Genomic DNA, 11,991 nt, shown 5'->3' with positions numbered 1-11,991 from the left:
GCTCGTAATGCCTGTCTGATCATAATTCTGTGAGGGTCAATATACGAGCACCACAGAGCAGCTGCTTTTTCACACTGAGGTCAGCTGACTGTCCTGGGGCAAGCTCCTATCCCAGCTCTGTGATTTATGAGAGGAACTCCTCCTTTTCCTCTCAGAGTCCCCACTGCTCCAACACATGGAAGATATGAACTGAGCGGCTAAACTAGCCAACTAGCGAACGTGATACATCTTTGCAGAATAAGGACTTCAATGTATTTTTGTCACATGAGTAAGTTTCTGCATTCAGGATGAAGCTGGACATGTGGTTTCCCATGTGGAGCCGGGATCCATGGAGATCTGTCTTACCTTGGATGATGTTAGGCATTGGGCAGAGCTGTCAGTGGTCACTGTACGTGGTGTGGTTTCTGAGCAGCTGCACAGGCTGTGCCAGCAGGTTGCAAATGATTTTGCAGATTAGATTGTGAAGGACAAGTGGGTTCAAAATTGATTTATATTTAAACCAGCTCCATTTCACTTCAGAATTCATGTTTTTTCTTTATGTTCATTTTGAGCTGCTCTGTGAGCTGTATTACATATCCAAACAAATGCATAAGACTGGGTATTAATTGAATATGTTACTTTCCATTTTCAATAGTAAATGTTTGAATGTTCTGAAAAATAAAATTTCTGAGTGTTTTCAAAGTTTTTCAAACTCTACCGTCAGTGCAACTAACCACTGCTGTCACTAGTGTTTGAATTGTTAACTGATATCTTAATTGATATGTGGCAATGAATTGATTTAAATGAACTACTTTTTTGTCTGTTTTGTATGTTTGTTGGAGTGGGTGAGGATGGGGGTTGTGGTCATGTGGAGGGATTGTGTCACAGTTGTCTTATGTCAAGTGCACATTATACAACTTTGACATTTTCAAAATTACTGAACTGCTCAAATTACACAACATTTGTCCTTGTAATGTGATGCCTTGCTGATATTCAGTATAGAAAGACTATTAACCTAAGAAAGTGTAGCAATATAATTACATATCTATTCCTGTTGGTGTGGTTGTTGTCATGATATGGTAATCCTGATTATTCTTGCGCTGGTGTAATTTCAACTACAGCAACAGTAGCGGCTGCACATTTAGTTTGGCACTGTGGGACCGGACAGTATTTGTATTTACATTTGTTTGTGTTGTGGCTGGTTTGGTTGAGGCTCTATCTTTGTGCTGCAACCCCGAGATAAATAAAATAAACCCCATAACATTCAACACAGACAATTAACCAGTTTACACCATCATGGTCTCATTTTTCTACAGCCAGTATACTACACTATCAAAACTAATTTGGCAGTTACACACCGAGGTAAATACTGTACACACAGAAGCTGTAAATCACCTCCTATGAGCCACAAAAGGCCTTTTCAGTGGAGAAAAGCCAGACATGGGACGTCTAACCAGCCTTGAGGAAATCATCAGGATGGCATTGCTGTGGCAGTCCAGACCTCCTGAGGCCAGCAGCAGACTGGGTCCAGTGCACATCAGGAACTACATTGTTCCTCTTCCTCAACCCTCGCCACCCCTCACACACACACAGCCCGGTCATTTCTCAAGTCTGCACTAAGCCAAGCTTCACCTCTCCCTGTCCTCCTTCACCTTCCCACTCTTCTCTGCACTCAGTTATTATCATCTAGTTCACCTTCAATAACAGCAAAATAGCTGTAACTGTACAAAATCAACTTTTTTTTAATCAGATGGTGTTTTATGATCTGATTTTTTTTTAACAATCTCAATGGTAATTTCATTGAATTATGAAGTTATATGTTTGCTTTGCATACCAGCAAATAAACCCTCGTGTATAATAGATTTCTTTTCTTTAAATCAAAATGTACCCTTATGTAAACAGAGTAACAATATGATACATCTTCTACTGGTTCAGGTTGTTTTCAGATTTAAAAAGAAGTCAATTTTTTGCCAGTCATGGTCATGGTGGCCAGAGGAGGAAGGAACTAAAAGCTGTAATTACTAATAATTACTATAATTACTAATTATAGCTTCTTCTTCTTCTTTTTTTTTTTTTTTTTTTTGGCGTATTTGTACTTTTTTGAGTATTTTCATAGTCAGTAATTTTACTTTTACCTAAATACATGTTTGCTTCAGTATTGTACTTCACTGCATTTTAAATCAGATTATGACCATTACAGAGAACAAATGATCAGTGACATATTGTGGAACCTTTCACAATAAAAGCTCAGTCAGCAATGATGAGAAGAGGAATCTGCTTCTGCCTTGTTGGCTCTGCTTTCCTGTCATTTCCAAATTTCCAATAAAGGGTGAACAATGAAAAAATATTGGTTGATGGAAGCGGGACTGTTTAGACTGAACTGGTAAAAATGTGGAATCAGGGTGGACAAAATTTGAACAATATTAGCGAGTTGGCCTGGCGATGAGAACCATGTAGACTTAACCATCATGTTACATGCTTATTCACATTCGTCAGTTGAATCTAAAGGGTCCTCATTTCAATCAACCCTCTGCAATTTTGCTCAATGCACCTTTAAAAGAATCTAATTTGATGCATGCACACTCATCCTTTTGTTAGTGCATGGAAAAGATCACACCAGTGTGCACCTTTGTTGAAAAAGTAACTTTTACTCTGAGTACATTTGAAATTAGCTACTTTTTACTTTTGCCTCAGCAGATTTTTACAGCAGAGCTTGCCTTCTTACTAAAGCAAAACTTCAGCAGAGTAAAAGTAGCTCTACTTGAGTAGAAATTTGCAGTACATCACTGATGGTGACCCAACTGGGAGAGCAGTCACGTTCACAGATACTGGACATCTCAACAAAAAAGTGTGAACAGGATGCTATGCACTTCCTAACCACTGGGGGCATTTTTTATTTCAGGTTCACAAGTATTTTTTAAACTTTAAAGGGCCCTGTTAACTTCTTCCCTGCAGTAATTTGTCATCCCTCCCATCCTGCTCCGAGTGGCGTGAACTGCCTCAACTGACAGAAATCATTTTCTAATCAAGTCAACTTCTCATAGGACCTCTGACACCAAGTTTAGCTTGTGGTTTCCCTCTGGGCTGTAGAGCACTCTAAAGCTCTGAAACAGATGAAAATCCATGTTGAAGTGTGTCTCCCTGTTTGGCATCCATCCCCGGCTGTGAAGAACGAAACCAACTGCGAAAATGTTCATTTGAGACAAGTAGATTGTGATTAGGTAAATTTAACTCCTGTTCTGGTATTTTTCACCCCTCGTCTGGCGTCTGCGCTGCTCACATAATAGGCTGCATGACGTTAAGGCTCCTTGCTTCACAGAAAGGGAGGTCTTATCCAGCGGTGTTAGTGGTGGTCTGTGCAGCTCCCTGATAAAAACTAGCTGTTAAATTAAAACTTGAGACTAATTAGCCATGGATGAAAGTTAGAAACTCCACCCACCCACCCTCTCACCCCCTCCATCTCTCTCCCTCTCTCTCTTTTTCTCTCACTCCTTCCCTCTGTAGCTCTCTTGGCCACATGTGGTCCTCAGGCTGCAGCTCAGCTCTCTCCAGACATGTGGTTTGATTTAGCGCTGTGGAAAGGTTAAATAGGAAACTTGGATAAGCGAAAAAGAGCTGTGTCCTTTCATATTATGAAGTTTCACTGCTTCTCTCGGAAGCCTTCATCAGATCTACACTTCACTTTAGGCCCGCATACTTCCAGAGCCCTATCTCCCTCCTATATCTTAATCATGTCATGGTTTATGTGGTGTTCATAAGGTCTTGCCAGTATGGGCTGGACAAAGTTTAACTATTTTGAGCACATGATGCAATCCTCCATACATGTTACAATAGTCCCTCAACCTGATGTTGGCTAACGGCAATAGAAAAGACAGTTTAAAGGGCCATCGTCTGCAGGGGAATTTAAATCCTCTATTGTTCTAGACACATCCACACACTTAAGCCTTAAATTTTTGTTCTGCGTGAAACAAATTTTGTGTCAAGGGTGGAATTACCATCAATCTACTGTCGAGTCGCGAGTAGTATTTACTTATTACTTTTTCCCAAAGGTGCAGGTTTCATTTCCACCTTGAGGAGCCAGACATTAGATCGAGCAGCAAATCACACTGACACACCGTGGGCGCAGTTTCTCTTGACTGATATGCAAGATTTAAGCAAAAGGAATAAATATAGATGAGGTCTGCAGGTTTGAGAGCGAGCGAGGTGAATTACTGGCCAATACAAAATACAGTGAAGTAAGACGTCGCGGGCATTTCAAACAACTAGGAAGGGCCGTTTGCACTTGTGACCCTAATAATCTAAAATATGTTTCAGTCTAACTCAAGTGTGTTCATAAGGCCTGTGATGGAGAGGGAAGATGGAAAGCTGTAAGGTGCTCAAAAGTGATGCAACTGGTTGATATGATGTAAAATGATACGGGGAATAAGGTGCAGTTTGAAAATGGCGTGAAATCAAGCTGTTTAACCTTTTTCTAGATCAGAGTTTTTCTAAATGTGATGGCAAAATGCATGGAGATGCAGCTCCATTTATTGCTTATTCTTTGTACCTGCACTTAGAGAAAACAAGAGGACGACCAACGGGAATGAAACAAATCAGTCAGATAATTAAAGAAAAAAAATTTATTGGTTAAAATTGCATTTCACAGATACAATTAATAAGTTTTTGTTTTGCTATCATGCACTTACACACTGTACAACAGTGGATCCCCATGGATTGGCATCTTCTGACCAACTGCATCAAACTAACGCGCCTCCTGCCCTGTGAGTGGAACACAGCTTTCATACAGCCCCTTCAGTGAAACCAGCGGTCAAACAAAAGCACTGTCTGAGTGAATGCACTGTAGTGATTTCTGGGTTGTAAAATAAATTAGTAACACGTATATCAGAAAACACTAGCCACTTATTTTTTCTTTTTGCATCATATTACACCCCTATCGTCAAGATCTCAGTGCAAACGCCATTGTAGCTGAAAAACATCCATGAAAAAATGTAAGTACCGACATACTTTGATGCAAAATTGAAAAGAATAAAAAAAAAAAAGAAAAAGAAAAACACAAATAAACATAAAAAGCCCAAATTGAGATTCATTCTAGAATTTGGTAGTTGTGGAGCTACATTGGCATATACCTTTTTTTTTTTTTTTTTTTTAATATAATTGACTAAATATTAGTCCAGATCTATAAGCAGTCTTCTAAAAACTCACATTTTTATTGTGACACAGTTAGCTTGATTTACAGTACTAAATATCTATTTCTCAAGCAGCAATGATTACACTGACTTTGAAAAACAAAACAATACAAACAGAAACCAAAAAAAAAAAAAAATCATTTACTCAAATAGGTAAAACACAAATAATAATCATTCTACTGCCTTCCTCTACCACCCACAAAAAAAGAAAAAAGAGAACATACTTTTTTTTTTTTCAAATGAACAAAATAAAGCCTTTCTTTATGGGACCCAGACAAAAGCAGATAAAAGTCGCTGTGTTATTGGTCCTACAGCAGTCTGAAACCTCACCCCCTCCCCCAGTCCTACCCCAGAAAAGACAAAATAAAACCACAAACTGAAAACATAAACTGACACCACATAAATTCAAAGTTTATCAGGAAACAACAGTCCACTGTAACTGGAAAAAAAAAAAAAAAAAAAAAAAACTTCCTTACAAAATAAAAAAAAAGGAGAAGAAGACTGTTTTACTTTACTGTCAATAAATATGCAGTTTTGGGGAGTGCCTTAACATCTTTTCTGTGAATAGGAGATATTGGATAGTAGTCAAATTTTCCTCATAGTGGTGGGTGACCTGCAGATGCTAGGCAATAAATAAATAGTCATTGAAACTTCTGTTCAGCATTCTCCTCAAAACCCTGTTTCACTAGAAGTTTATATGCAGAGGATGGTAAAAAGATGGTAGAACAAAAAAATGCCTCTGTTGTGACTACTTAGAAAGTGACGTGGTTATACATAGGAACTGGGGTTATATAGATAAATGTAAGTGGAAAATAGAAAAAACAAAAAGCTGTATAAATAATGCTGATTCACACCTAACAACAGCAACTCTCATAATGAAAAGTGTGGCCAGCAAGTCTATCAAACTGAGAAGAAATGAACAGAAACGTGTGAAGTGCAATACATCGAATGTTGTGATGATGCATGTGTTATCATAAGGCAACCTTGGAAAATCAAAAGCCAAATCACAATCCTTTTCACCAGATGTGGCCCTCTGCTCTTCAGTAATCTGCTTTAGGGACTGTTACTGTTAGAAAGATATTTGCGCCATTCCTGTAGCTGTTGTTCTGCTCTATTAAAGCTGGGTTAGCTCCACCAAAATGTTTCAGTAAAAGTCATCGAAAACAAACAAACAAACAAAACAAAACAAAAAAAAACATTTTGTAGTACCTTCAACAGTGTTAATTTTAATGTCTCTTTTTATTGACTAAAAGTCTCTAAGGTTGAAGACAGTGATTGAGGTTGGTCCCACCTCCTTTATGAGAACTTTCCCCAAGTACCTCCTGATCCTCTGGCTGCGGCAACACCTCCGCTCAGCCAGGTCAGCAGGAGCTAGGTCGAGGCGGGAAAAGGGGGAAACAGAGCTAGACGTCCAGGTCGTCGGGCCGGGCTCGGCTGCTCATGCGGCTGCTGGCCCGGCTGCACGGCCTAGCGTCCATCAGCGCCAGCGGCTGCAGCTCGTGTCCCGCTGATGATGAGGACAGTTTCTTATGCTCGTGGGTATCATCAGGGAAGTCAAAGGCTTGTGCGTGGGAGTTTGAAATTGTGCTGCCTCCACCGTTCTGGCCGAGCCGGTTCTGCTCTGTGGAGTAGTTGGCCCAGTTCTGCTCGTTTGCCTGCTTGTTGTAGTTACGGCACGAGCCGGTGCCTCGCTCCCCTGTGGCTAACTTGTAGCCAGGTGGTGACATCGGTGAAAGAGGGGCAGTTGGGGAGGAGCAGCCGTTATAGTAGGCATACTTGGTGGTGGACAGATCTTTAGGAGTGGGGCTCAGGGTGCCTCCACTGGGGTAGAGTGTGGTCTGCTGTTTGCCCTTCACTCGGTCCTTGATCCTCTTAAATAAGACGTAGAAGAGCTCAATCACATTGAGGAGCAGGGAGACCAGTGAAACCACCAGCATGAAAATGATGAAGACAGTTTTCTCCGTGGGACGAGACAGGAAACAGTCCACTCTGTGTGGGCAGGGTGACCTCTCACAGGTGTAGACGGCGCTCAGGCTGAAACCATACATGTACCACTGGATAACCAGGAAGCCGACCTCGAAGATGGACTTGAAAAAGATGCTGACAATGTAGGTTCTCAGCAGGGCACCCTTCATCTTCACCTTGCCGTGCTCCTCAAGGCCGTGCTTTAACTTCTTCATCTCAATTTGCTTCAGCGGGATGTCCACGTCACCTCCATCATTCTGCACAGCTTTGAGCTCTTCTTCCCTCCTGTTCAGCTTCTGCTCCTTCCTCATTAGGTAAAAGACATGAGCCAGGTAGAGAAGGGTGGGAGTGGAGACAAAGATGATCTGGAGCACCCAGAAGCGAACATGGGAAATGGGGAAGGACTTATCATAGCAGACGTTCTCACAACCTGGCTGCTGGGTGTTACATTTGAAGGCAGACTGTTCATCTCCCCAGGCTGATTCCACAGCGGTACCCAGGACCAGGATCCTGAAGATGAACAGGACCGACAGCCAGACCTTTCCTCCAGCAGTGGAATAGGCCTGGACCTTGTCCAGCAGACGACCCAGAGCACTCCAGTCACCCATCCTCAGGAAGCGTTAGCTGAAGAAAACAGGACAAATAAAGTTTTTGGGACTGAAAAAAAAAACAACTGTATGGCGTATCATATCTAGTTAAGAAAAATATATGGGAAAAGATTAACAGGAAGCAATCATGGAGTCATTGTCACAATCACATGGCCCTGTGGGCCTATGAGACAACACATATTGCGTGAACTATACCCCAAGGCCTGGGCTTATACAGCTACTGTGTAACATATGCTACTAAATCTACCCCAAGCAGTAGTTTTAAATTTTGCTGGAAAGATAAACATCCTTGGTTTTCCTGTTAGGTGGTATTTTTGGCTACATAATGTGATAAAACACACTCATTATTGGAGGAGACAGCATTACAACTGGAGATTTCATGACGCAAAACCCAGACTAATCCAATTACTGTGAGTAGGGAAAGAAAAACTGATTTTGGGCAATCTATGTAAGAATGCGAGTCTAGGAAGAGTTTCTTATGTTTTCGATTTTAAAAAATTGGAAATCTGGCTTGAAATCTAATTAAGAACACCTTTGTCAGACTTTGAATGTTTTTGAAATTGCTGCTGTAATACTTACACAAATGTGTTGGATAAAAATAGTATAAGACATTTAAGAAACACGGATGTGCACAAAGATTTTGAATCTGTTTCATCAGCGTGACTACAAAGTCTCGCTGATGAAAGACTGGTTTCCTCTCAGCCTGTTGTTTGTGAACAACTCCAATTAACAGCAAAGAATGCTGAAATAAAGGATGCGGCGGCAAAAGAAAAGATTTCATAATGCTATATTTGTGTGTGTATGTGCTCAAACGGATAGTTTGGGCCTCTTGCAGTGACAAACAAACAAAGTAAATTGCTCTCTTAGTGCAAAACAGACCTCTCATTTTTAAGTATGGTTGCTAACATGGTTAACCCTCTTTGAAAAACTCCACACTTCAGTCATTTAAGTAGACCATACTTTTGATTCAAAGCTAAGATGCAGACTAAACATTTTAAGAGTCACATTTGTTCAGAGACAAACAAAAGACAACACTGAAGGTTTCCCAAAATATCTCACTGGAGGCAACAGATGCTGCCATGACATCTGCTGGGTCAAGGGAGAGTACATGCTAACTATGGGATTGTACATTTGTACGACCAGTGTAAAGAACATTGTATTCCAGTGTGTATCAACATAAACACAAGTCACAAGTTGCAGTAGATTATTCAACCCATACTCTCAGTCCTCAATATTTTTACTATCTATTAACTGAAATGTCTTACCAACTATATTTCTCCTGCTTTCACAATGTTCTGCTCATTTGCATGTTATATATATTTAGTGGTGAGGCTCAGACCCTCTTGTTCTCTAGTTTTTTTCCTTCTCTGAGCCATATAAAGTGAAGAAGAATGACGGAAGCTCATGCACATAGTAAACCAAGCATACCAAACCACTGTGAACTAAGTAGATAAGGTATGGAGAGCACACAAGGCTGGTCCATCTGCAGACCAGGGCTCTGTGGCTTTTACTGGGCAGCAAAGCAACAGTCTACTTTGAATGCTAGATTTAATGAATACCGTGCTAAGCCAAGCGGTGCAGAAAGGAGTTTCTGGAGGAAAAGCTACTGTGCTGTTTGTCTGCGTGTCTACACTGATAAACACGGTGGTGGTGGGAAACTCAATGGAGCTAAGTTTGGGTTAAAAAAAAAACCACGAAAGTTTAGTCTTCACCAAAGTGACAAAATATGAAATTAGACTCATGATTCAGAGAGTCTGGACATCCCTGTTTCGCACTCCGCTCAGCTGATTCTACCTCGGGTTGCCTGAAAGTATTGACTCATGGTAAAATCACCTTCATTCAATGAACTATACTGATTTGTTTCTGTACTTCATTCTGCAGCAGTGATTCTCAAAACAGCTTGTGGGAACACAAACGGGTCCCTGAGGGGTTTCCAGCGAATCCCCCAGAAAAAAAAATGCATTCTGAATCACCGTAATTAAAGTCATCCCAATTAGAGAATGTGTAAGACCGACTATTTTAATTTGATTTTTCACTGTCATCACTATTATCTCTCTACATACAGAGAGGATGGTCCAATACTGATCAACAATGGCATGAATTTCTTTCCCCATATGTGTCCCTCAGAAAAAATCTGCACGGTCTAATGTGAGTCGAGGTTGTGGACCACGGGATGAATGAGCACTGTGCTCTTCCTCAGAGAAAACTAGCGCCCCTTTTGGTGAAAACAAATTATAACCTTCTCTAATTAGACACATGGATGCAACAAGTCATGCAAGTGTGTAAAGTACAACAACCACTGCCGACATAACACAAAAATACAACGATTTGATACAAATTAAATATACAATGATATCACTGGCTAGTTACATTCAGTGCATTAGAACAGTAGTTCTCAAAGTGGAGTCTGGGGACCAACCAGGGGCCCCAGGGGACCTTGAGGATGTTCCAGGTGGACCCTGGGGGATTTGGCAGAGGGTATCCATCAAAATGAGGAACTGTTTGATTTCATGACAACCTCAATCACTGGAAATTGCCCCTATTGGAAGTTATTAGAAGGAACTGTCATCCACGGTTTCATTCTCACCACTGTTATCTTCTACAATTCAAAACTAAGTCACAGCTAAACTTTTACCATATGGGAAAAGTTGGAGTCTGTGATTTAATGTCTCTTAGAGTTATCAAAATATTACAGTGGATCTTTTGGAAATGTGTCAGAGAGAAAGCAAACCTTGTGTGAATGTAAAATATTGTTTGATAAGGAAGTTTCTGTGGATAAGTGGGGAGCTTCAGTCTAAGGCACATGGTAAGCAGCCTCACTTCTCTCATAATAAACCTGTATGTTATGCCTGGAGACCATGCGCAGGGGTTATTGTCACAGAAATCAGCCCCAGTGTGTGAATTTTCATCTTTGAGAGGAGTAGGAAATGGAGATATTGATTCAAATTTACTCACTGGGGTAACCTTCAGCTGGGGGTATAAAGGCTTTAAATCAGACCCAGAGAGTCCCGCCAGTTTCTACATGAGTGAGTTTGTCCGGTGGAAAATAACTAAGACAGAGCAGGAACAATAGCTGGGCCTTCAGACACAATGACCCCCACAGCAAATTTTGAGCCACTTTCACAGAGAGGAGCGCTGAAATTTTACTAAAAACCTCTACTGATCATCAGTGGAAAGCCATGTGAGTTCAATAAAAAAGAAACAAACACATAAATAAAACACCCCAAAACTACAGAGGTACATCCTTGCAGGTAAACTGGCTTGATTTTAAGAGCATATCTCCTCTCTCTCCTTTTTTTTTTTTTTTTATTTTTTATTTCTGGCGCCATGAAGTTACAGGGTAATGAATACGGGCATGTTTCTATGTTTGTTTCTTTACTGTTTGGCTCAGGAGGAAACAGGTTTGCTGATGAATAGTCTATGAAAAAGCCCACATTTCCTTCACTGCAGGAGGATTTAAAAGTCGTGTGGACAGGAAGGAGCGCCTCATGTTGTAACACAAAATCAAACAACTCCAGCAGTCTATATTTAGAAGGAATGGCTTGGGTGGAAAAAGGCGTAATGTGGGCTACATGTGATTTAGAGGCGCTCAGTTTTTGCCTGGTCTGATCAATGAAGCGAAAATTAATCCCACAACTAAAAAGGCGCGTTTGTCTCTCGTCCACTGCCGTTTATTAGGTTGCTTCCCTGCAGATTTAAGTCTCGTGTTGTTTGTCTAGACCACAAGTTTAGCTGGAAAAAGTTAAAGGGAGTCATTCAGTTACAAGAAGGAGGAAAAAAAGAGAGCAGAGTAACGGTCTGTGAGTTTTCCTTGAGTAGATGGATATTCTGGGAAATTATAAACCTCGAAAAGGTAAGGAAATAGTAAATTATGAGGAAAATACAGTTCATATGCAGTAACCAGTGTTATTTATCTCTTCGGTTACATTGCGTTCCTTTTGGAGCGCACCAGAAATTCTCCAACTATTTCTAATAGGAGTGACAACAGGAGGAAAGTTTCCTCATCCAAACTCTTTCAGAAAATAAAGATGAATTTTGCTCATAACTTACCTGGAAAGTTACAAAAAGTTAGAAGAGAGTCCAGAGGGACTTTCTCCCTGACTCCTTGAAATCGCAGTCTCTGGCTGGGTTGAAATCCAAGTTTGGGACCAGGAGGGAAACTGATTCCAACTTGTCAAAACTTCCCTTATAAGAGTCCCGTCAGAGAAGTTGGGAGTCACCTGATCCCTACGTCAAGACCGGGGCTCCTGTCT

The 11,991-nt window shown here is 40.8% G+C and overlaps 1 protein-coding gene across 1 annotated transcript; it reads right to left on the bottom strand.

Annotated features, from left to right (window-relative positions):
• Nucleotides 1-4,583: 4,583 nt before the first annotated feature.
• Nucleotides 4,584-11,885, bottom strand: gja1b (gap junction protein alpha 1b). Its single transcript, XM_030047106.1, has 2 exons — nt 11,789-11,885; nt 4,584-7,754 (listed from the first exon to the last, which is right to left on the bottom strand). The coding sequence occupies exon 2, from the start codon at nt 7,736-7,738 to the stop codon at nt 6,569-6,571; it is 1,170 nt and encodes a 389-aa protein (XP_029902966.1). The 5' UTR covers nt 7,739-7,754; nt 11,789-11,885; the 3' UTR covers nt 4,584-6,568.
• Nucleotides 11,886-11,991: the final 106 nt, after the last annotated feature.

This window comes from Myripristis murdjan, chromosome 24 (assembly GCF_902150065.1).
Source record: "Myripristis murdjan chromosome 24, fMyrMur1.1, whole genome shotgun sequence".
NCBI classification, from domain to species: Eukaryota; Metazoa; Chordata; class Actinopteri; order Holocentriformes; family Holocentridae; genus Myripristis; species Myripristis murdjan.
This window is presented reverse-complemented; position numbering and strand designations above follow the sequence as displayed.